At 50.7% G+C, this 25,605-nt stretch overlaps 1 protein-coding gene across 12 annotated transcripts in view; it reads left to right on the forward strand.

The window, feature by feature from the left end:
* PCM1 (pericentriolar material 1) overlaps positions 1-25,605 on the forward strand; it is an 84,143-nt gene that overhangs the window by 52,726 nt on the left and 5,812 nt on the right. For 8 of the 12 annotated variants that reach the window (XM_036764241.1, XM_036764242.1, XM_036764234.1 and 5 more), the window contains 7 exons: positions 6,191-6,363; positions 6,724-6,855; positions 16,186-16,306; positions 17,993-18,142; positions 19,668-19,804; positions 22,055-22,189; positions 24,424-24,621. In XM_036764241.1, coding sequence (XP_036620136.1) covers positions 6,191-6,363; positions 6,724-6,855; positions 16,186-16,306; positions 17,993-18,142; positions 19,668-19,804; positions 22,055-22,189; positions 24,424-24,621 — 1,046 coding nt within the window. Of the gene's footprint in view, positions 1-4,519; positions 4,577-6,190; positions 6,364-6,723; positions 6,856-16,185; positions 16,307-17,992; positions 18,143-19,667; positions 19,805-22,054; positions 22,190-24,423; positions 24,622-25,605 lie in introns of all 12 variants that reach the window. The other 4 variants (XM_036764231.1, XM_036764233.1, XM_036764236.1 and 1 more) reach the window with 1 other exon arrangement.

Raw genomic sequence — 25,605 nt, forward strand, 5'->3', positions numbered from 1 at the left:
TTTCAGCCTGTCTGGCCTTCGCTGTCTGTCTCTCCCTCAAGAGCAGTGCAGGATTCTCTTGACTGCTTTGCTGTGGTGCATATCTAAGTGCAGACTTCCCCAATTGAGCAATTTAGTGACCTGTCAGAAAGGAAAATGCAGCAGGGTCTGGCACGAGCGATGGCTAACATCATCCTGCCGACACCATGTAGCCACCGCTTCCTCTTCTGAACTCGCACTAACGAAGCTGTCAAGTGACGTACTTTAAAATGTTCCCAAAGCTCCAAGCCAAGCTTCCCAGTAGACTGTGCTGGGCTCATTCTCAGAAATGGACAGTATCCTGGGCTCAGAGTCATGAAGACCTGAGTTCAAGTTTGACTGCTAACACTTACTAGCTCTGTGACCCTGGGCAGGTCAGTTCACCTTTCTCAGCCTCAGTGTCCCCAGCTGCGAAATGGGAAGCGTAGTAATAAATCCGTTCCAGGGCTGTTAAGTGAGCAAGTGAGATACTGTTTGTGAAGTGCTTTGCAAACTCTAAAGCGCTCAGAAACGCTAGTTATTTTATATTAGTTGTCGCTGGAGTAGATGAAGAAATTCAGAGTCACAGTTGGGAGGGATCTCAGAGGCCAGCTAACTCAGCTGCACCTGAGCACAAGTCCTGTGGATAGGGAGCTCACCCCATGCAGCTCCTTCTCCTTCAGGGCACCTCAGGCTTCAGTCAGCCTCTTGGTTAGGCCTCCTGGGACAGAACAAAACAAAGGTCATCCTTTCAGGTCAGATCAGGCTTTCAGATATTTGAAGACCATTCTCCTATCTCCTCCCCAAGGCTCCTTTTGTCCAGGCTAACCATTCCCCATTGTTTCAGCTGCTTGTCTCCTGGATACCCTCCAGACTGCTAATGCCCTTTGAGATGTGGCTCCCCGATAACCCACAGCTGCTCAGATCCCCAGGCAAAGACCCTCTCTGTGCCTAAGATCAGACTAGCTGGTCAGCTGCTGTAGCACACCCTGGGCTGGCTCCTGGTGAAGCCCCCCCCCCCGGTCTTTGTCCTGTGAATTGCCTTTAGCATCTTGTATTTCTGACATTGATGCTTTGAACCCAGGTGTCACACTTTACATTGATCTCTATTAGATTTAAACTTCCCCCTGCCCCCAAACAAGTCTTTGTGAGTACCTGACATGCAGTAGGTGCTTAGGAGATACTTGTGGATGGATAGATGAATGGGAGTGTTGTAAGCTGTTGGTCTAAACCTTTTTTCTGCCAGACTGCTTTCTGGTTTCCTTTCATTGTTTACCAGACTCAGAATCTTCACAGTGTTTTGTTTTCTTAGATTTATTGAACACTGGGCTAATGTGTCCTAGTCCTTCTAGGTCTTGATATTCTAACTTGTTCCCCTGATATACTCTATTTTTTTAATTTAGATCAGCTTGTTTTGATGCAGGTTGTATCACATGATTTGGTTTTAGATCTGGTAATGGTAGGTCTCCCTCATGCTAGGATCCCTTCGTTCCTGCCCCTTTTTTCAAAACCCTTCCATTTTTCTTTTTGAGATTCTAGATGTTTTTGTTCCTCCAGAAGACTTTTTATGTTTGTTTAGTTCTATAAAATAACCTTTGGTATGGTATAGCAGTAGATTAGTGTGGGTAGGAAGGAAGGAATGACAGAAACATTGATTAAGCACTTGTTTTAGGCAAAGCTTTGTGTGTCATCATTGTTACTATACTGGCAAGGCCCACAGATGAACAATGAATGTCTGGCTAGTGGGCCTCTTTTAGCTCTGTAGTTAAATCCTGAGTTTGTCGTGGCAGAGTAACTCCAAAATGTTTTCTGGGTTTTGTAGTGATTTCAGAAACAGTGTTTGTCTAGAAACACTGCTCATTTGGGGGGTTTGATTTTATATCCTACTACTTCCTTGAAGCTATTCATCTCTTTTGTTAGTTTCTTCGCTGATTCTCTGGGGTTTTCTAAGTAAGCCGTCGGGTTATCCACAGCCAGGGAGTTTTCTTTTCTTGGCCAGTGTTGGTACCTTTAACTTCTTAGCATTTTAGTATTGTGTCAAATAGGAGTGGGGAGATTCCGCAGCCCTGCGCTTCTGGGTGAAAGCGTTCGAGTCATCCCCTCAGCAAGCATTTCCTCAGTGCCTGCTGTGTGCTGAGCACCAGAGTTAGGAAGAGAAGCCACAGGCCCTTCTCTCCAAAAGGAGAGGCCATTGTACACAGCGCTGCTTCCTCCTTGTGGAGGAATGCCATGGATCACACCCGTGATCCCTGAGGATGGCAGCTCAGCACTTACCTGCTATCTGTTCTCTCACCTGCAGCCTTGTTTTCCCTGGTCCTGGTGACTGGGATTCCTCGAGGGCAACACTCAGCTCTTCTTTCACATCCTGGTCTTGGGCTGCTTTTGTCCTGTCCTTTCCAGATGAGGAGAGGAGCTCCCCAGTCTGTCAGCCTCTACCATCTTGGATTCTCCTCTTTGCCCTCCTCAGGGGGGAAAGTCCCTTTGCCAGATCAGGTTAGCCCCTTCTCTGTACCTTATGGCCTCCCCAGGGTGGTACATGTGACTTGTTCAGGGTCACACAGCCAGCACAGAGCAGAGACAAGATCGTCCTGTCTTTTCCCTGAATTGTCTCAGCTCTGCTTTCCTGACATTTAGGAAACGTTAAGTCTGTGTGTGAGCCCGTGTCTAGCTTTCAGGTGCTGGCATAGAGCAGTCAAGATTGCCTCCACTTCCACCCCAGCAGCCAGCCTCTTCTTGTGTAAGAATCAAGTCCAGAATGGGAGGGTGGTCCTCATTTCTTCCTCTACCTTTGGAGGGTGAAATTATCAGTAGTCAAGAAATGATGGGCTTTTCTACTTCATGCAACATGTTAAGAGCCTGGTCATATGTCCGTTAAAGGAGTCCACTGTCACTGGGAGAGCTCCTTCCAGGCCAGGCTGATAATGGTGTTTCCCAAACTCCTTATCTATTTCTTGTTTTGGTCCAAGTGGTCCACAATATAGTCCTTTTACCATCAGCCTCCATCCCTCCATTAAATTGTTTTGAGTCAGTTTTGTTTCTTATATCACCATAGTGTTCCACTTATCCCTTCCCTTCCCCCTCTCAAAGAGCCCTCCCACATGACAAGTAGTGGTTATTAGAGAGCATTAAAAAAAAAAAAAAGCTCAACAGATTGGTTCATTGAAGAAGTCTAAAAACATGTGCAGTGTGTAGCACCTGTGTACCTTTCCACCTCCACAAAAGGGCAAGTTCTTCAATTAAAATTTATTTATTGTGATCGATTGTTGCTCACTCCACCAAGGGCTATGAAGCTGTGATTATGGCCCACATTTTATGTAAGAAGTGGAGAACTGACATGAAGTACAAGCTGGGGAAGAGGTGGCTCAAACATCATTCATCTGGGAAAATACCTGGGGGTGTGGTTATGCCGTCAGCTTCCTAGGCCTCCCCAGGGGGATGTGTCCATTAGGAAGGCTGGTGGCCCTTGGGTGAGGCGTGGAGCCCAGGATTGGGGGGGGAGGTGGCACTCCTGGCCAGACCCCACATGGAGGGGGCCACATACAGAGGGACGCTGGTGAAAAGCCTTGCGATCACGCCCTGTGGAATGTGGCTAAATGAGGGCTGCTTAGCAGAAAGAAGAGAGGAGTTGTGGGCACACAAAAGTTCTCTTCAAGGGTTTGAAGAGCTTTCCACCATAAGTGGGAGGAGATTGTTCTGCTTGACCCCATAGACTAGAATCAAGACTAAAGGGGGTGGTTTGTAAAAAGTTCAGAGGGAAGTTAGAACTGTCTGGAGCGGGAGTAAGCTCCCCAAGGGAAGTGCTGGCTTCCTTCTCCTGAGAAGGCTTCAGGCAGAGACCGGGAGCTATCTCCTCTGAATCTGGGGCTTGAACTAGAGGCCTCCAGGAGGCCTTCCCAGCTCCCAGACTCCATGGTTCTCCTTGAATGGACCTGAGCCTGAAGTATCCTTCCATTCTGGGCATCGGGAGGCTGGCCAGTCTTACAGTTGGCTGGCCACAGGCAGTTGGGGCAAGTCTTGTGTCTTTGAGGCCAACCAGAGCAGAGGGTTTCAGGTGAACAGAGGGTGCCTCGTGCCCACCCTGAACACCAAAGGCAGTCAGTCTTGGTGGTGCTCATTTCAGATCAGCCACCCTTTTCTGCGCTGGATCTTTGGGGCTTTTACGATGGGGCAGTTGCCTTTATGTGATGACGGAATTTTAAATGAGCAAAACTCTATAAAGGTTCTCCTTTTGTCTCAAAAACAACTTCGGGGCAGCTAGGTGGCGCAGTAGAGTACTGGCCCTGGAGTCAGGAGGACCTGAGTTCAAATGTGGCCTCAGACACTTGACACATTTACTAGCTGTGTGACCTTGGGCAATTCACTTAACCCCAATTGCCCTGCCAAAAAAACAAGCAAAAACAAAAACTTTAAAGAGAGTTTGGGGTTTTTTTAATTCCAGTGATTCATAGATAAACCCTGTGTTTACTGCTCATCCACATTCTGTATTCATCATTGTATCTGTCCCTTCCCCCTTTCCCTACAGCACATGCTAGGAGAATACTTCAGCAGTCTAACAGAAATGCATGTAATGAAGCACCAGGTAATGCACCAACTTCTGAAAAAAAATCTGTCTGAAATTCTCATCTTGGTCTCAGTACTATAAATTCACTCTCTGTTTGGGGATCTGTGGGATAGTATTTGACTGAATTTTTTTTAAACAAAGAAACCCAACAGTTTGAGGAATCTGATAATTTTCTAATTTCAGTTACTATTCATTTGTCAACTTTTACCTGATAGGACAGTGTGGGTGTGTGTCTGTACGCATGCATGTGTATGTGTGGGAGTGTGTGTGGGTGTGTGTGCATTCACGCAGGGGTGTGATCTTCAGCTGGACTTTTGAGTAGGTGATGTTTGGCTTTCTGAGTTATTTAGCTTATGCTTAGGAAATATTTAAAGCACCATTTTCCAGAAATGAGAATTTAGAGTTATTCCTAATTCCTTGTATTTGCTTCGTTGCTATTCCTCGGAAGTACCAGAATCCTAGGGTTTGCTGAGTATTAGTAATATCTTCCATGGAAGTCAGCGACAAAACTGATTACACTTAGTTCCAAACGATGCAGACTTTCAGAGAGCTTTCTGGAGCGTCGTTCTTGTATTTAAACTAGAGACTTACTGTCTTCTAATACTTCGTAGTTCTATAGTAATAATCCATGAGGAAGAAGCAGGAGGGTTAACATTTAAGAGAGTGGATAGTAACAAGTAAGCAGAGCCTGTGGAAGCCAGAAACTGAACATAGTAGGGACACTTTGAAGGAAAGAGCATCTACAGCCCTCAAAAGGTGGGCTCCAGGAAGCAGCAGGCTGCCTCCCTCACCCAAAGCACTCCCAGAGTTCTGAATCTGAGAGGGCTGAGCTACACAGGCATGCGTGCGCACGCGCACACACACACACTCACCCGCCTCATGCCCCAATTAGTATAAAAAGTAATTATTTAATGAGATAAAAAACTAAAGATGTCATGAATGGATAAAAAGATATGAACCATTTATTTTGTGGCGCGCGTGTGTGTGTGTGTGTGTGTGTGTGTGTGTGTGTGTGTGTGTGTGTGTGTGTAGAGAAACAGAGAATGTACAATATAGAACCTTTGACTTTTTGCTTACTAAATTTTCCGAAGTATGTGTTTCAGAGGAGCTCATTGTGGGCCCTTGGTCAAGTCACTTAGTTCCCACCAATTTAAAAGGAGCTGGTCCAGCTCAAACATTCTGTGACTCTAGGCATGACCCTGTTGCCTCTCCAGGGAGAGCTGGTGTGTAGGTAGTTCCATCACCACCACAAAAATAGATGCTTTCTGTTGGGATGATCTCTCTGGGCAGACCTGCAGAAAACCAGTCCATTGGCATGTGGCCTGTTTCATCTCATTGATGTACTGAGTAAAGTGTCCATTGGATTCTGTTAGAGGTACACAGAAATGTGTGGGAGAGTGAGTTGGTGAGGCTGTGTTGCAGGTCTGAAGCAGCGTATTGAAGAAGAGGCAGTCTACACCCTACTCCTTTGTCCTTTCAGCGTTCTCTTTGTCCTGAAAACCTCCCGCGCTCAGTAACTCGCTGTGCTCTGAAGGACACGAAGTGCCTGAAAGCTAACGCTGTCACTAGTCTCTGGTAGGAAGCGTCAAACAGTTCATCCGTTTTGATTGTCTGATCTTTTCTGTCTTCCAGAAACTGGAAGTGATTTTTCTATGTTTGAAGCTTTGAGAGATACTATTTATTCTGAAGTAGCGACGTTGATTTCTCAGAATGAATCCCGCCCTCATTTTCTCATCGAGCTTTTCCATGAACTCCAGCTCCTTAACACAGACTATTTGAGACAGAGGGCACTATATGCGCTGCAGGTAAAGAAGGGCCTTGGACTGCGCTTGGCCTGGGCCCTTATTTCTCTCTGTGTCTGCACTGAGGCATACCTGCGGACCAGGGTTCTTCTCTTTCTTTTCTCTGTACTTTGTGGCTGTTTTGCTGCCTCTGTATACTTTGGCTAGTGCGCTGTAGCTGAACATCGTGGCCCTTAGCGTAAATGCTCTTCTGAGAAGGTAACTTCGTACCTTATATTGCTTTGATTGTCTTCGTTTTAAAAGGGTTAGTACCTTTAAATATGATGTACTGAAACATTGTTTATTATTATTGAAATTATTGTTTATAAATAGTAGATTTTTAACTATTATATAAGAAATTAACTGCCTTATTTCTTTGTCTAGGACATAGTCAACAGGCATATTTCTGAGACTAATGAAAAAGGAGGTGAAAATGCCAAATCAGTGAATTCTGCTACTTGGATAGCCTCGAACTCAGAACTTACTCCCAGTGAAAGCCTTGCCACTACCGATGATGTAAGCTGTTAATGTTTAATAAGATGTAGGTGTGTTTTTGCAAATAGCAAATTGGCACCTACCAATTTTACTTCTTTTTGTGAACACACTCAGATGTATGTTGTATTCTGTTAACTGTGGAAGTGCCTCAGTTTGGAGTCCCTTGTTGACTTGTCAGAGAGGGACTTGTCAACGGTTAAGAACTGAAATTCCTTCTGGAGGTTATGTCCATTGACCCGGTAGAGTTAGCAGTGCAGACGTGAGCACATGGCATCCCCAAACCAGAATGACCCTGTGAGGACCAGCCCTCCAGCAGCTCTTCAGAGCTGGGGGCAGTTGTGAAGAGCCCTGGTCCACACCCCTCGTGTGACAGATACCAGGCTGAGCAGGGCAGTCACTGGCAGGCTCGCCAATGGATTCTCACTGCCAGCCAGACCCAGCACCATACTGTACACATCAGTGTGGGATCAGGCAAAGTGAACCAGAAGCATAGGGAAAAACCCCCAAGCTCACCCAGACTTTTCTCCAGAGGTTATGCTCTAGGTGGATCGAAACAAGCCATCAGCAAGGGTGATCAAACATACTGGCCTCTAGGGAGAGAAAGGCAAAAGTGAAAGTCCCTGCCCTTGGGTCATTTCTGTTCTAATGAGGAGACCACCCGTGCATCTGTATGTATACACAGAAGGGATCCGGTGGAAGAGGTTGCTGGAGAGGCGGAGGTGGCACAAAACAAGGAGACCAATGGGACTGGTTTCCTTTTCCTAACAATCCTTATTTCCAGGATTTTCAGCTACAAGCTTTGGTCGAACATCATCGTTCACACAGTATATATAAAACCTTGAGCTATTTCTGTCTGCTCCCCTTACCTTCTCTCCCCTCCCCACCTGTGCAATCTGACTCATCCCACCGGCAGGCTTAGCTTGCTATACGTAGGTTTGTTGATGTCCCACCCCTGCTCAGGAAGCCTTCAGGGCTCCCTTGTCCACTGAGTTAAAACTAAATTCCTTCTTTGGCATTCAGGGTCTGTGCCCAGCTGTGCTCTCTGTCTTTGTCCTCTTCTGTTCTCTGGGGCCTTTTTATTCTAGCCAGTTTGGGCAGCTGTCTGCCGCAGAACACTTTTTATACTCTTGTGTCCCACACTTTCATTCTTGCTTTTCTTTGTCCCTGTTACATTCTTACCCTATCCTTTGGAGTTCAGATGCCATCTCCTCCAGGAAGCATACCCTGATTCTCCTCTCCACCAAGGGAAATCATTGGGGATTATCTTTCCCTACCTCCCCTTTATTTCACCTAACAAATTCAACCAAAGCTCATCATCGAGACCACTCACCTTAGCCTCCAGAGAAGTCTGCTTTCTCTGGGCACCTCTCCATACTTAGAACGTGTCTTAAGTAGCCTCCTCCACAAAACCCAGGAAAAGAATCCAAGGATGCCAAAGAAGCCCATGGCCAGGCCTGCAGAGTCTGACCACGTAACTCACAGTGTCAGAGAAGCGTGTCTGTGTTTGCTTCTTCTTATCATGGCACTAAGACTCCTGGCTTCCTGGCTCTGACTCCTACAACTCCAAGCATGGCCCAGGTTCTTGGTTTAGTCTAGAGATTCCTTTGTAGGTCATGAATGCCTCCATTGCTCTCTGGCTGCCAGTTAGCATTTCTAGATGTCCCAGCATGGCCAGCTGTGCCTCCCTCCTTGGGCCATGACATTCCCTGAAAAGGCTTCTTGGTTGCATCATTCTAGGCACACAAGTCTGTGTCTGGTCTCTCTTAAAGCCAAGCCCCAAGGCATTGCTCGAAGCTAGGAGCTTCATCAATCATGGCAGCATTACTGGGGGCACAAGCTTTGGAAAGAGTTCCCTTCTCCAAGATTTTACTTCATCTAGGAGGTGTCATCTCTCCCTACCGCACTGTATACCCTGTGGGAGCAGGAGCCATGTATTCTGGATCTCCCCCAGCACTTAACACAAGACTCCACACTCAGCCTTGTAATAAATGCTGGTTCGATTGAACGTCTCAGGGAGACCAGTGAGGAGGAGTTGGAGGGTGAGAATCGCAAAGGGCAGGCACCAAGGCAGTGACTATGAGCAGAGCTTTGGACAAAGGTGGAAGAGAGGTGAGGTTGAGACAGTCCAGTAGACAAGCCAATTAATTGGTTATGGCAGGTGTGTGGAGAGTGACTGAGATTGCAGTGTGGGTGCCTAGAAGGATAGAAGTAGTGAGGAAACAGGAGGGGGAGTGGAAGGATGTGCTGATGGTTTGGAGGAGCCACTTGGAGATACCCAGGGGCTGTCAGACCTGTGAGAGACTGGGACCTGGGAATCATCTGCAAAAAAGGGTGCACATGAAAGGATGGGATGCAGCTGAGGCCTTGGGGAATGAGGAGAAAGACGGGCATCGGGAGGGCCCGGAGGAGAGGGTGGTCAGCAGCGTCCCTTGTGGCAGAACGGTCAGGAAAGGGCTATGGAGAAGACCACGAGGCTCGGCAAAAAAGAGAAAGTGGACCATTTGGAGAGTGCTGTCCCAACTGGGCCAGCCTGCTGCCAAGAGTTGAAGAGTGAGTGGAGATGAGAAAGTGAGGACAACAAGTGTAAGTAGCTTCTTCCCCCCGGGAGTTTGGTTGTGAAAGGAAGGAAAGTTAGAGGGTACTATCTTGGCAAGATCGAAGGGGAGAAGCTGTGTAAAAATAACATCTTAAGACATCACACCTGTTGCAGAAAATGAAGAGACCGAGGAATTTATGAAGACTGGCCAGATCTTGCAAATGAAAGCACCTCAGATGTTTGAGACTCGGTGCCTTCCAACAAAGGGGAGAAACAGAGAAGACACAGCTCAGAATCTATCCATGCGGTCCATCGATGACAAGACCAAAACTTTCACAGTGATCGCCATTTCCTGTTCATATGTAATAGATGTAAAGCCATCAACAGGAAGGAGCCCCAGACCAACACTTGACCTCTTTGGCCAGCAGAGAAGCGTGAAAAGACTCATTTCCATCTAATCTCTCTTGTAAGCCATTTTGGAGAGCAGGATGGCAGCCGATGAGCACAGTAAGGTCTCAGCAAGCAGCAAAATGGGGTGGAAGTCAAAACAGGCTCGCTGAAGACTTGGAAGCAGACCTGCACGAGCCAGAGCGTGCGCACTGAGAGAAGAGCCCTCCGCCCTGGCAACACACGCATGGGCAGTGGGACACACTGGATGCTGGCCCTCTAAACGATTTGTTTGCATCGTCAGTGACAGCAGAACCCCTGCACCTGCACCCTAAAATCTTAGTCCAAAATGGCCATAGAAGAGCAGCTGGACGTAAAGTAGATGCTCTTTGGTTGGGGAATAAATGTGGGTCATGGGATATTACCAGGAACAGGACGTTGAGAAGACTCTAGTTCAAATCCTACTTCAGATACTTGTTACTATCTGTGTGACCCTGTGCATCTCACTTGTCCTCTTTGCACCTCTGGTGCCCTCTGTGTAGAATGAGGCTCCTATGGCCCCTTCCAGCACTGTGATGCCGGGAGGACCACATACAGCCAGTGCCCTCAGCCCGCAGAGAGGAGGAAGTGAGAAGATGTGCTGCTTCTCTGGGGGACTTGGGTGGAATGGAGATTGTACCGAATGTTGTTCCTCTGAAATAAACACCTTGTCTGGTTTTCCATGGAGCTGACTCAGTCTGTGAGTTGGTTAGTTTAGCTAAGCTGGTGTTAGAAGGAATGACTGAGTGGAGGGAGGGATGTATTTGGAAGTGAAGGGGTTAATTTCTAGAGCAGTGTGGGAAGATTATCCAGACCAACTGAGTACTAACGAATGGGAGCTTTGAGGGATCCACCATTTTACATCAGGGATCTTCACCTTTCCTGTAGCCTGGACCCTTTGGGTAGTCTGGTGAAACCTGTGGAGCTCTCCTCTGGGTAAGGGGTTTGGTTTTAAACTCACAATTGAAGGAAATACCGAGCCTCAGTTAGAGGCTGCTGGCAGTAAAGATGTCCTGTTTCTACTGTCCATGTTCACCGTCCACCACCATGAAGCCCAGGGTGAAGACCCCTGTTTTATGGGATTTCTCGGGGAGGAGGGAGGTTCTAAAAGTATAGCAGAAACCCCCGCTGTTATGCCAAAAAGGCACTCCCAGGAATATCAAAAATGACCTTTTCATATGCTTACTTCCTAGTCTTTACAGAGTCTGACTCAAAACAGCCACGTTTTGTAGAGGTAATTTTTTTCTGGGGGTGGGCAGAGGTCTGCAGTGGTCTCCATGGCTGACCCTCCTTTGTAGTCCCATAGCTCTATGAAAGGTGCAGTGAATACGAGGGCCTACTCTGTCATCATTTGTATCCCCCCAACCCCCCAAAGAACCCCTTTGACTCAGGAGTAGTTTTACTACTTCCCTAGGGACACCAGCTGGCAAGGGACAATAGGCTGGTATGGAGGTGGTGTCCATAGGACTCTAGCTGCAGCCCTCCAATTTGGCTTTGCCAAAAGGCAGTAAGGAGAATAGCCGTAAGTATTCCCCTTCAACAGGCATCTTACGTGCATTTGTTAAATCAATACAAGGTCCGTTGGAAAGACAGTCACTAGTAGAGCTCTCTTCAGTGACCTTGACCATCAGCATCAAGTAGGGTCTGGCCAAATGTGCTGGTGTGCAGTCCAGATGGAAGGAGGACTGTCCATCAGTGGTGAGGTCTCTAGACGTTCCCAGCTGTGACTGCTACTGTGCTGAGCTCCTTAAATCGGAAGACACGGCAGAGCCTTCTTTGGAGACCAGTCAGCTAAGGAAGAAGCCCTTGTTAAGTGCTTACTATGTGCCAGGCACCAGGCGAGGCAGCGCATCCTGTACTTTCAAGGAGTATCCATTTTGAGGCGAGGAGACAGCGAGGAAACGTCAGCACCATCACTAGGAGTTTAATGTGGGATACTTTAGGAGGGAAGGTGCGAGCATTGAGGGAGGAACGGGAATAGATTGCAGAAGATGGAAGAGCCGAACCCTATGAGGTAGAAAGTGAATGTGTTCTCGCCCTGTCCAGGGACAGCTAGTGCAAAAACACTGAGAGGAGAAAGAGTATGGGGGCGTTGTCGAGGGGCAGCAAAGAAGCCGGTGTGACTGAAGGCCAGTGGCCGTGTGGTCTCAAAAAGTTTGCCCAGGGGAGAGGCTCAGGCTAGATAGAGACACCTGTGGGTCATCCTAGAGACCATAATGGAACCCATGGGAGTCAATGAAGTGACCAAGAGAGAGTATAGAGACGTCTGTGATAACCTTTCTTAAAAATCATAACTATCCACCAAGGAAAAACTGCCTAGAGTTCTGCCTCAGATGCAGCTGTAGGCCTGTCCACTGAGGGAGTGCATTTGTACGTGTCTCTGAGATAGGCCCTGACAGACCAGTGGAGCGCAGAGACCAAGAAAAAGAAGAGAGCGTGCTGGAGAAGGTGGTGTGCTTTCAGCAGGTCCACAGAGCTCTCCAGCAGAAAGATCCATCTTCTTCATGCAGATATCCTCCAGGTTGGGCCCCTGTGAAATGGAGAAGAAGCAAATGAACTGCCAAGAATTTCCAGTGCTGACCTACGTATAAGAAGTACTTGACTCATTGAACTCGGACCAGTGTTGAGTGTTCCTTTGTTTTTTGACCCAGGCCTGGGAATTCAATGGCTGCGGTAACTTCAGGCAGGACATTCTGGGACTTGGGGAGATCAGCCCAGAGCAGGGGCACTAAGCCAAGCCACATGCCCAGGGGGTCATGCGGGTGTTAGAGGCAGATCTTAAACTCCAGTGTTGTTGACTTCAAGCCTGGCTGTATCCACTACAACAATGCTCAGTAGGACTGTTTTCCATCACTCTTGTCTTCAAAGGCAGCTGTCCTAGGTCTTTGACCATGGGTTACGTGCTCACTACCAGCCTGACCACCATACTGAGCATAAGCCATGAGAGTCCTGGGGCAGAGAAAGTTCCAGGAGGAGGAGAAGCAGCATCAGTCTAGGCATCCTGTTTTATCAGCTCTCTGTCATTTTATCTATCCCTCTGCCTCACCTTTCACCCTTACTGCAGCATCCAGCGCCTCCACCCTTCCATACTTTCTTGGCATTTTAGTCTGATTCGGCAAGCAGTCAGGAGGGTTGCTGAGGATCGACTTGCCCAACCTTTCTTGTTACAGTTTAATTGTTTTCAGTCGTGTCAGACTCTTGGTGACCCTTTTTAGAGCTTTCTGGGCAGAGATTTCCTTTTCTAGCTCATTGGATAGATGTGGAAACTGAGGCATATGGGGTTAAGTGACTTGCCCAGGATCACACAGCTTGAAAGTGAGGCCGGTTTTCAACTCCAGTCTTCCTGATTCAAGGCACAGCGCTCTTATGTACTTGTGCCATCTAGCTCCAAGAAGCTAGATGCATAGCAACCATGCCCTGGTAAGCCATCTTGGCTGACCCAGGGCTCACCCAGGTGAGGTGAGTTTGGCGGGTGTCGACCCCAAGCATGTGATAACTTCCCCTGGAGGAATGGGGCCTACAGCTTGGTTGGACCTGGAAGATGCCAAGGCCGTCCCCTGCATCTGGCCCTGACTACTTTGTGCGGCCCTGCTTCCCATCAGTCCAGTTCAGGCCCCATGATGTCACTGGTCCTCTTCCCCCCACCCTGCTCTGACTTCCTTCCCAGTTGTGGGAACATGGCGAGTGCTCTTCAGACCTGTGATAGCAGGTGGCCATGATGTCACCAGCTGCCAAACCCCAGCCTCAGATCACTCTCCCACCCTATCTCTTGCGAAGTCCCAAGTCCCCCTCATTCTTACAGAACCTTCACCAGACCCCACCGCCCCCTCTGGCTGTGATCTCCCATCTTCCTCGGCCTCTTTCTCCTGGACAAAGCTTCTTATTCTTGTCACCTTCACTTCTCTGCTCGGCCCTTTGTGGGCTGGCCTCCAGCCTCACCGTCCATCCTAAACGGCTGTCTCCGAAATCACCCATGATTTCTTCTTTAACAGTTGACATGTTTTGTTTTCACATTTCTCAGATTTCCCCCCATAGCTGAATAATGTCTTGAATGCCCACTCTGATCTTTTCTCCTTCTTGTCCCCAGCTCCCTCTCACATCCTGCACCCCTCCTGAACATTGCCCCTTTTCTCAGTTGTCAGGACACCGTTCTCCCCGAGTTCTCCTACCTACCTCACCTTTTCTCTGTCTCTTGCCAGCTCATCCATACTGCACTCTCTACCTGCAGGTGCTTCCCGAGGCTCTGTCCTAAGCCCTTTGCTCCCCTGTCTTCTCTCCATAGATTCCCAAGAGGTTCGTTCCCATTATAGACAAAGGCACCTTCATCCTTCCAGCAATTGTCCTGGACTCCCCACTGTGCCTCCTCTCAGATACCCAGTCATTATACCTCCAGCCGCCCTCACCGACTCCCACCCAGATAAATGTGACAGCCTCCTGGCCTCCCTGCCTCAGGCCACTTCCCATGTCCTTACTGCTTCTGCCAAAGGGACTTTCCTTAAGCACAGATCCATGCCACTCAACCAGGACACAGCCAATGCCAGGCGTTTCCCGTTGCCTCTGGGACAAGGTTGCTTAATCTGGGGTCCACGAATACGTGTGGTTTTTTAAAAATAATTTTGATACCCAAATTTCAGTGTTGTATTCCCCTGTGTACCATATGCATTTAAAACCGTGGTTCTGAGAACAGGGTCCCTAGCACAGAAGGGGTGACAGATTCAAACTCCTGTGTTTGTCTCCAGGCCAGCCCTGAACTGCCTCATTGCACAAAGCCGTTTGGTCAGACAGGCTTTCTCTGAGTCTCACGCTCCTTGTGGCACTTCAGAGGGTGGTTCACAAGGGATCTGTTCCCTGCTATCTGCTCTGATCCCTCATCTCCCTGCTCGCTTACCCAGCACCTTCCCTTCTGCCTCCACACCTGTCCTGGCTCCTCAGCCTGTCCATCCCTTCTGGCTGTGCTTCATAGCTCCTTCCTTCTGTGACTACACCTCCTGAGAAAGTTTCTCCAGTGGGAGCCTCGGCTCCCCCTCCTCCCGCTCTCTTAATGTCCTCACTGGCTTCCACCAGACCCGCTCCCTCCAGAGTCACCAGGGATCTCATGGTTGTTGAGTCCAGCAGCCTCTTCTCAATCCTTGCTTTCCTTGAGTTCATTCCCTTTGTAGCCTTGGACACTCAATCACCCTTTCCTGGATCTCTGCTCTCTGACCGCTCCTTGGCTAGATCCTCCTCCAGGCCACTCCTGCCAACCACAGGCATCCACAGGCCTCTGTCCTAGGCCTCACCTCCCTCTACATGGCTTTACTTAGTGGCCTGAAGAGTCTGCGATGTATTTGTCTGGCCCTTCCCTCTCTCCTGACCACCATTCTCTCATCTCTAGCTGCCTTCATCTTGAGCTGATTTCTGACATACATCTTAAATGTGGCATTTTCATGCCTGGACTCCTTGCCTTGCCCTCTCCGCTTCCTGACTTGCCTGTTTTTGTGGGGGCATCCGCATCCTTCCAGTCACTCGAGCTTACAGCTGTCCTCAGCTACTCCCTCTCAGCCGTTTTCCGTCTGCAGTCTGTCTCCAGAACCTCCGTGCTGCCCCCTCCTCTCCTCTCACTGCCGCCAGCCTGGCCTGCTGGTCACCACAAGTCTCTGCACCCTGAGCCAGCCTCTGCTGTGTTACTTCCATGTCCTCATCCTCTCCAGCCTCTGCAGACCCTGTGGTCCAGTGGCGCAGCAGCCACCCTGCTTTTCTTCCCTGGCCTACCCCTTCCCTTTCTCATTTTCACCTCCTGACTTCCTTCAAGCCCCAGCTGAATTCCTACCTTCCATAGCAAACCTGCCCAGCCCCCATTCCCTCTCTAGTTTGTCCTGCCTTCCCCATCAGACCCGGAGCTTGCTGAGAGCAGGGACCCTGTTTTTGCTTCTCTTTGTACCCCCTGTGCTTAGCCAGACACCCAGTAGGTACTTGATGACTTGATCTGAGTATTCGTTCTAACTTCAGGTCCCTTAGAACTCCCACAGTGTGTTTTCTTTGGAGGCCTTCCTGAGGCCGTGTGACTTACGGGGCAAGGCAAACCTTCCTGATCTCCCCACATATCTTATTGTGGCCCTGAAATCTTTTTTGCAGGAAATAGTCCTTCCATCCTGAGTCTGTGGGAGAGTTAATACATTGCTGTGAATGCGCTTCTGTGGGAGAGGTTCAGGTGCTTTTTTAAGTTTTACTGGAAAGCGGCAGTGCAGAGGTGCAGACCGTTGGGTTACTGGGTCATCACAGGGTTAAAGCTAAAAGACTTTCTCAACCCCGAGTCCCCAAATGCTGAGGTTCTGGGCTACATACTTGACGTTAATGTCATGTTCTTCCGGAAATCAGAACATTGTGTTTTCCTTTGTTTTGTATCTTAGGAAACTTTTGAGAAGAATTTTGAAGGAGAAACCTGTAAAATCAATGAGCCGAATGATGTTGATAATGCCAGTACCTTGTCTGCATCTTCAAATTTCGAGCCCTTTGCAACGGATGATCTTGGTGAGTGCCCTCATCAGTGTTCCCTGGATTGCAATCGGCCTCAGGACGTCACCCGGTCACAGGCACAGATGGGATCAACCTGAGACCCTCTACTTCCCAGGCCCTTGGTCGGTCCTTCTGCTGTCCTGTGCCATTACTAGGAGAGCCTGTGGCCCAGAGATGGGTCCCGGGACCGGTCTGCTGCTGAGCCAGTCCTGGGCTCAGCCTGCTGGACCTGCGGCCTCGTTGGGGACTTGGGTTTTGTTCAGCTAAGAAGGGAGTGGGAGGCAGAGAGAATGAATGCTCCCTGTCCCTGAGAGGTGTTGGGTAAGGCTGTGGCAGCCGAATCAGCAGCCTGGAGAAGCCTCTCAGGATGGGGAAAGAGAGGGAGTGCCCCAGGGGACCTGGGCCCCTAGAGCCTCGAGGCCAGAGTTGGCGCCAGGGCTTGGGTAAGAAGCAGAGAGGCCCTTCCTTTTGTCAGCCCTGCTTTACCAAGGTAGCCAGCTGGGACTACGGATAGAGCACCAGGCCCAGCGCCAGGAAGACTGGAGTTCAGAGCGGACCTCAGACACTTCGCTGTCTGGGTGACCCTGGGCAAGTCACTTAGCCCTGTTTGCCTCAGTCTCTTTGTTTGTAAAATGCCAATCCCAGTAGCACCCAGTGGATTCCCAGGGTTGTCGAGGGCATCTGGTAAGATGATGTTTGTAACCGTGTTACAGTGCAGCGCCTGTGGTAGGGGCTGTATCGATGGTGATGATGTTGATGATCCCCTAGATAATAGAATAATAGATGTGCCTAGAAATGGGAATTGCTCTGTCACAAGAGCCTCTGGACAAGCGAGGGTGGGATCTTGGTGAGGAAGAGGGGGTTGTGGGCAGGAAGCCTAGACATCTAGACATCTCTCCTGGGTGCGATGCCCGATGGGAGAGTGTGTGACCAAGGAGGAAGCCCAGAGCCATTGAGTCAGAAACAGAATGCTGCAAGCTTTCTTCACCTTAGGTGTCCCCCCTGCAGCAGCTTGACCTTGTCCCCACTCACATGGTGTTGGCTCTTTGCCAGAATGTGGCACCAACCAGTCTCCTGAGTTCCCCTCCTGTCTCCTTCCAGAGCCCTGGGTCTGACTCTTCACCTGCTCTGCATCGCCCTGTGCTTGTTCTGAGCAGGCCCAGAGTCCTCATTCGGAAGTAGTCAGCACAGACACTGGGGGCCAGACTGGGACTTGGGAAGACCTCGGTTTGAATCCCATCTGTCCTCTGTCTTGACTGTCTGTGTGACCCTAGGCCCTTTCTGATGTATAAACAGAGGTGCCGACAGCCCCTGCCTGTCATTGGTCAGGTGATCGTGTACAGACACACTTTTCCAGTGTGGACTGCCACAATCATGGGCAGTGTCCAGGACCACTACCTGGTACCTATACCATTTCTCTTTCTCATCTTTTTTAAAGGAAGGGATGAGACTGGACCCGTGATTTCCTTGGTGTTGGGAATCTCCCTGAGAGCCTCCCTTCCCCAGGGCCTATGCTTAGTAATGAGAGGTGGTGGGAGTGAGCTGCCTGTCATCCTGGGGCCATAGCTCCTTGCTCTCCTTTGGCTCAGTTTTGTTTGTTTCTTTTGAGGGACATCCTTTTGTATTTCAGTCAGCCCAGGCGGTTAAAAAGTCTGGTATAGGAACAGCTGCTGTTTCAACGTGTGTCTGTTCCCACTGCAGGCAACACCGTGATCCACTTGGACCAAGCACTGGCTAGGATGAGAGAGTATGAGCGAATGAAAATTGAGGCCGGGAGTAACCTGAGCACAGAGAGTTCAGGGGCCGCCGCCACCGCTACCACCTCTGCCACCACCGCTTCCACCTTAGAAGGTCAGGCACAAACAACGGCACCTGCCTGTCCTCAGCAGCAGGCGTCGGCCATCAGGGAAGGTGCGAGAAGGAGAGGGAGGCAGAGGACGAGGGCAGGGCCTTGATGCCCAGGCCAGACTGGGCATTTACGCTGACGCACTCAGCCAGGAGACGCCTGACTCTCTGTTAGTAAGACTAGTGGACAGAAGTGGGGACGAAACCTGACTCCACGATGCAGGAGCCTTATGTGAAGAGAAGCAGTAAATGCGTCACACATGTAAGCAGGTCAGGCCAATTAAACAGAAACAGCTGTCGTTGGAAAATAACTTTATAGATTCAGGGCAACTCCGATGGCTCTGGAATCCCAACAATGTGGAACTCCTTCCAGTACTGCAGATCACAACCTGTCCGTACTCTTTAATCCCACTCACTCCCTCCTTGGGTCTCCTTCATCTTTAGAAAGTACTCACCCCACCAAACCATCCTCTCAGGTTCCTGGCCTCCATCTCTCCTTCCTTTTATAGCCAGGCTCTTAGAGAAAGCCACCTACATTCTGGGGACTCCATTTCTTCTCGCCCTCTTTACCCCTTGTGAAATGGCTTCCGCCTCATCACTCAGAGCTCCCCACAGTTACCCGTGATCCACACAGGAAAACCTACTAGGTCTGTTGTGTAGCCCAAGCGAGGCAGCTAGGTGAGCAGCCCCTAAGGCTGGTCTAGGACAGTCAATCCAGATAGAGAGTGAACCACACTGGCCAGAGGGGAATAAATGAATGCATGAACAACATGCTGACTGCTAACTGCTGGTGAGCCAAATACAAGCAAGCAAGGCAGGTGTCCTCTGGGCCACTGGAAAGAAGGCGGGGTGGGGGGGGGCCAGGGAGGGAAAAGAAGGGTCTTTGAGGTCTGGGGCCAGAGTATAAAGTCAGGCTTGAGGATTATTCATTCTCATAACAAGCTTGGGAGACAAGAGCTCATCTTAAGCCGATGGACCTTACTGGAAAGGACCTTTTGGTACGAGAATGCTCATGGCTTCTGATTATCAGTAGTGCCAAAAATACACCTAGAATTACCGTATATGTCCAGTTAGTCAATTCAGCCACTTACATTTATTAAGCACTTGTTTACAAGGCAGTGTGTGCTAGATAGGGAGGGGCAGATGACCCCCAGGGGAGAAGAGTAACAAATAGCACAGGAGATGGCACTCAGGTTGAGCCTCGAAGGAGGTGAGAGCTTTAAGAGACAGAAATAAGGAAGGGCACACGGGTACCAGTCTATGAGAAGTCCTGGAGAACACCTAGTGGGTGGAGGGGTGGCACCCAGTGAGAGACCAGAAGTAAGGGAAGCGACTGAGTGGGAGGGCTCCAGGGGGCCGGGCCGGCTGAGGAGGGGGTCCTTGAATGATGGTATGACACGGCCCAGGGCTGGGAGGGGAGGGGAGGCCGGGATTGGAGGAGATGCTGTGGGGGTCAAGTCAGAGTGTTTGTGTGTGAAGTAGGGGTCATCCCACTGACCCAGCCATCTTTGCTTTGTCTTTTTGCATCTAGAATCTACAAAGCTGGAGGATCTCGGGGTCCCACAAGCCCTTGGAGAGGGTGCTGCTGTGCCTTGTCCTCGGATTGACACTCAGCAGCTGGACCGGCAAATCAAAGCAATTATGAAGGAGGTCATTCCTTTCCTGAAGGTAAGGAGGCCGGAGCTCTGGCTGGCTTGAACAAGACTCAGGAGAGCTTCAGACCTCTGAAATGTGTTGTTTGTGCCTTTGGGGACTCGGGATAGTGTGCTGCAGAGTCTCCTATGGGGAGTGATCGCGGTCAGGGCCTGCCTTTTGTCCTTCTAAACACCGAGTCATTATATTTCTTACAGCTTTACTGTCAAAGACATTTGTTTCTTTTATAGGTATTGGAAAAGGAAAGCCTTTTCTTCATCTTCATGAAGTGTTTGAGAGAGGCTAGGCATGATGGGGAAGAGATGATCATGTGTGTGTGTGTGTGTGTTATTTATATAGCTCCTGTTTTAAAAAGAGGCTTTCTAGACACAGAAGATCTGGAGGAGTCAAGGTGACTGAGCAGAATAGGCAGCCCCTGTGCAGAGTGCCAGCAGCCAGTGTTTATAGGCTGTGACTCTGTAAAAAAGCCTAGGGCTTCGAGAAGAGAGGTTGAACTCAAAAGATGCCGTGTGGTGAGGACTGAAAAGGGGCTGGGTTTTCTGAGATCCGCTGGTCACTACTGAGCGCTGTTAAAACCAGACTCAGCCACCCAAGCTGTCAGTGAGATGCGGGATGTCATTGAGCATAAAAAGGGTTTCCTCTTGATGCTGATGCTCCTGTTTCTATGAAATCGGGGAAAGGGGAGGGCAGCGAGTTCTTGTTCCAGGTTTCTGAACTTTGTGAATCTCTTTGTGAAGAATCTCCAACTTAGAACAAATCATGCTTCTCCCATGCTGACGAGTTTACTGATTTAGAGCTGGAAAGGACTTTAGGGCTGTGAGTTCAAGGAACGGTGACCGCGCGTGATCAGCAGACGGTCCCTCGGCGGTCATCACCCAGAATACGTAGACCCAGTCCTACCAGAGACAGCAGCTTGGGAGAGAGGCCCCAGAAATAAGCCCTTCCTAGAATGAATTCTGAGCAGGGCTGGTTGTGAGCGGCCAGAGAGAGCCAGGCTGCCGACGGGTGAAGACCGGTGGTCCCCAGGCCCTGCTGTCTGTCTGATGAGTTTGGGTGGGGCAGAGAAGAATGAATAACCTGGTGATGAGCAGTCCTTCGGGGTCCATTGGGGGAGTGGGCCGGAGGCGGTGAGCCAGGCCAGTCCTGTCGCTTGGGAAGTCCATGGTCACGTAAGGGGAAAGTGTTCTGGCTTCAGACCCTGGGTCTTTCCCTAACCCCATGCTGCCTTTTCTGTTCATTTCCAGACTGCTTGTTTGGGACTGAGAAGATATTTTCCCATTTAAAAACAGGTAGAATTTGTTATTGCCAGGCCAGTTTGCTTGAATCCATTATATGATTGAATTGCTGTATATTTGTCATGAAAATCATTTTTAATTCAGCATGCTGGTGATGAAGCCAACCCAAAAAAGAGTGTTGAACCAGAAATTGGAGTTTGTTCCCCATTAATTCAGCAAGTATTTGTTGAGTCCCTCATGTCAAAGGCAGGGGGCTGATGGGAATGTGTGGAGATTGTGAAGGGGCTCCTGGGCACCTGTGGTGCTTTTAGAAGCCAGGGCAGCCGTCATTTCACTTCAGAACTGGCTTTTCCTAGTCCATCTTACTGGTGGGCCCCAAGCAGAGTGAGCTCTACCTTGGGGTTCTCCAACAGAGTAAAAGCGTGGGTGCTTTAGGGAACGAGATTTTCTGGAAAGAGGTGGCAGCAGAGCAGAGGCACAAGGTTTAAGAGAATGTCTGTTTTTAACTGAGAAAAAGATTAGCCCAGTGTTGCAGTTTCATGGTGCGCTGTGGGGGTCGTCTCGAAGGAATTTACAGAGTCAGACCCCCTGTAATCCAACTACAGGCATTTATTGAGGAATGATGCCCCTCAGAAGCGACCTAGTAAGACAGCACAGGCACATTTATAGTGTAATGATGCTGATAATACAACAGAAATTATGAATATTACAAAGGCAGGATTGTGGTTCAGTGGTCATGCTGCTTTCTGATTGGCTAGCTATTGTGGTCCTGTCTTGGGCTAAATGGCTGGTGTGGTTGTGCTTGAGTACAAGAGCACACCTGCTCAGATATGGGGATTGGATCTGGGGGCAGTGGCGGTATTGGGTCTAGGGGCAGCTTTATCAGGATTCCACCACCAGGTGAAGTTTACTTTGCTTTGAGAGACAGAAAGAAGTGGGGAGCTTAGTGTGGGCTTCCAGGTGTGAGGGGCGAGAGACACCGGCAGCAGCGTGAACCTGGGGGTTCTCATGAGCATCTGGCCTTCTCTAGGAGCACATGGATGAGGTGTGCTCGTCGCAGCTGCTGACCTCGGTGAGGCGGATGGTTCTCACCCTCACACAGCGGAATGATGAGAGCAAGGAATTTGTGAACTTCTTTCACAAGCAGCTGGGAAGCATCCTGCAGGTGAGAGCCCCGACTGTGTGCCCCCAGGGCAGCGTCCCCTACTGTGTGTCTCATCTCCCTGTGTGCCGTCCTTCCTTCTCCCAGCCAGTGAGGAGGATGGGGCTTCTGCTGCAAGGAGTCTGCTCGCCATGGCATCTTATCACGGGACGCCCCGGGCCAGTTTGGGCTGAGGCCAGCTGCCCTCCGAGCTTTGGGTGCACTGGCGTTGAGCACCCCTTCAGCAGGAGCAGCAACCAGGCAGGGCTGCCGCCCCCACCCCCTCCTCCATCATCATGGTTTTTAATAAGCCAGTTTAGCTAAGCGTCCATCACAACTGGTCAGTCACTGCCCCCACCTCCATGGCCCTTCCTTGTTTATCCATTTCTTACTGTTCTGTTGTTCACATGAGGGAGTCACGGTGGCTAGTCTGCAGCTGAGGAGTTGGGTGCAGGCGCCCTGAGCTTTCGGGGTTCCAGCTGCTTGTGTGAAGGCTCCCCAGAGATGGCTGCCTGACCCTGGGGCCCGCCTCTCCTGGCCCCATGGCCTCTCCTGCCTCACTCCTGTTCCTCAGACTTACCCAGCTTCGTGGCAACATCACAGGCCATAGACGTGGCAGTGCAAAGGGGCAGGCCACAGCTAACTTAGCTGTTGTCCGGTTTCAGGGTTTGTCAGGGTGAAATACTGCGGTCGTTGGGACCTGTGGTTCCCTATGCGAGGCTGCTCCCTTCCCTAGCTCCTGCCCCCGTGCCAGGGCAAGCCCCCACCCCACCTCAGCCACACAGACCCTGTCCTTGCCACCCCCATCCAACCATGGTCCGTTCTCCCTCTTCCTCTTCCCTGCGGCCCCAGATGGGTTCTTCCTCCTTTCCTCGTATGCACCCCTGGCTGAGCTGGCTCCACTCCACATGGCCTCCTTTATCACTGTGCTCAGCCTTCGGTCCCTCCCTCCACCCGCCGCCTTTGGTCTTGGTCATGGAGGAAACCTCAGAGCCATGCCCAGCAGGCCTGCATCTCCTCTGGCCCCCCCATGGCTTCCACCTCCATCCTTGTCTCAGACGCCTCCACTGCTCCCCCTTGTACCCTGCCTCACAGGAAGGGACGGCCCTTCCTTGTCAGATGCAGCAGAACTCCCATTCTCTCCTCTTCAGTCTCTGCCTGTTGCCTGTAAACACCTGTGGGTTTCCCACTTCCTCCCAAGCTCTCGCCTGATCCCACCCCGTCCCCTCTGGCTGCTCCTCTCCTCCTCGTCTTGAGAAGGCCTTTGACCAGTGCTTCCACCTCCGCTCCTCTCCCTCTCTTCTGGACTCTTGGCCCTCTGGCTTCTAGCCTCAGCGTTCCTCAGAAGCTGCTCTTGCCCACATCACCAGTCATCTCTTAGCTGCCAGGGCCGCTGGCCTTTGCTCGGTCCTCCTGCTCCTCAGCCTCTGGGCAGCCTTTGACCACGGCTCCCTCTCTCCTCTCTGTCCCCTTGCTCGGTCCTCCTCCAGACCAGCCCCTCTGACTGGAGGTGGCCCTTGGTGCTCTGTCCTGGGCCCTCTTCTCTCCCTCTGCATGGCTTCAATGGGGGATCTTGTCTGCTCCCAGGGATTCAACCACATCTTTGAGTAGGCAGTTCTCAGATCTGATCTCCCAGCAGCCCTAGTTGTCTTGCCCTCGAGCCTTTCCTGTTGCCAGACTTGCCTGTCGTTGGGGGTTGCCACAATCCCTGCCAGGTGTGATTGATGCTTGGACTTCCCAGCTCATCGCACCCGCTGCCGTTTGCCGAAGGGTCGGCTGGAGACGCTTGTTGCACACCTGGGCCTTAGAGAGCTGCCCCAGGGGTCAGGCACACACCTGTACTGAGCTGAGTAGCAGTGAGGGCTGTGTGTGGCTCCTGGCACCGGGGGCCTTTTCTTGTCCCCCTGTTACTGGGGAGCTTGGCTGTTGTGGAGCCAGCGCAGACACTGGGGCCTTGTGAGGAATGACCTCTGCATGCCTTGGGGAGGTGGGTCCCTGAAGGTAGACCGAGGACAAGAACAAGGCAGGCTCCCAGCCTCCCCCTCATCCGGTGGGACCCTGGACTAGTGGCCTGTCACTCCGAGCCTGCCTGAGGTTGTCACCTTTCTACGGCAGCGGGGATGGCCGGCCGTCGTTGTGAAGGAGTGAGTTCCAGGGAGCAGCCGTGTCCACTTTGACGAGGACTCCAGGAGACAGGCTTTGCTTTTCCCCATGACGGGAGTCTGAGCAGCTTCCTTTTGACCATTTTCTTTTAACAGGATTCACTGGCCAAATTTGCTGGTAGAAAGCTGAAGGACTGTGGCGAGGACCTTCTGGTGGAGATCTCTGAGGTGTTGTTTAACGAGCTTGCTTTCTTCAAACTCATGCAAGATCTGGACAGTAACAGCGTCTCTGTAAAACCAAGATGCAGAAGGAAGGTGGAGGCCGCCGGAGTGATGCAGGCTTATGCCAAAGAGGTAAATGAGGGGGATTTGGCTTTTTTGAGAAGCTCTAAGAACGTAGAAACGCCTTCTCTGGTCATCCAAATGAATCAATGATGGAATGGAATAGTCTTTACTGGTGCTTGATACGTGCTAAGCAGCACTCGATGCCCCCGGGCACACGCCACATGAGCTTCCATCCTAACTGCCTCAGGGGAAGTGAGGCAGAGAAAGGCGTCACCAAGATGGCCGGATGGGGAGCCAAGCCATGGGGCAGTCCCTTGTCACACCCTGTCAGAATCCTCGTGGCATTGATTTGATTGCCCTTCTCAGAGTGGATGGTAGAAGGAGCTGGAGAAGAGGGGGCTCACAGGAGGCCAGGCCGGGGGAATGGCTGGCTGCAGTGTATGGGGCTGGCTAGAGACAGTGTGGTAGGTGTTAGGTTAGGACAGCTTTGCCCAAGGCCCAGCTCCACAGCTGAATGGATTAATGACATGGGCAGCATCCTGGCTGTAGGGAGGGGCTGCCTGGTTTACGTGGCCCGTGCTTGGGGCTTCTTGAGAGTGGGACCATCGGCCTTGGCCGGTGTGCAGGTGGCTCTGCTGTCCTCTGAGGATCCAGAGAGACTGTGGATGTGAAGTGCTTGGCAGACCTTTGGTTGGTCCCGGAAGCCTCGGGCAGAGCTCTTGGGAAGGCGGGTGGAGGAGCCATGGACCTGGGCAGAAGCTAGATTGGCATGGGATGAGCACTTGAGCCTGGACTCTTGGGCAGGACGCTGTCACTCAGCAGCATCCAGGGTCTTAAGGGCCCTGACCACTATGAATGCAGTCAGGAGCTGCAGCCAAGCATGCTTAGGGAGTGCAGGGCCTGAGGGAGCAAGCCTGAGAGCCCCAGTGCCCGCAGCAAGCCCTGCAGGGATGGCTGGAGCTCCTGAGCCGAGGGCCGATGAGCACACGCAGGGCCCAGTTCAGAAGCCAAGACACTGGGAGGGTGGGAACAGTGACTTATCTTCGTCCCTCA

The sequence above is a fragment of the Trichosurus vulpecula genome, chromosome 6, assembly GCF_011100635.1.
Source record: "Trichosurus vulpecula isolate mTriVul1 chromosome 6, mTriVul1.pri, whole genome shotgun sequence".
Lineage (NCBI taxonomy): Eukaryota > Metazoa > Chordata > Mammalia > Diprotodontia > Phalangeridae > Trichosurus > Trichosurus vulpecula.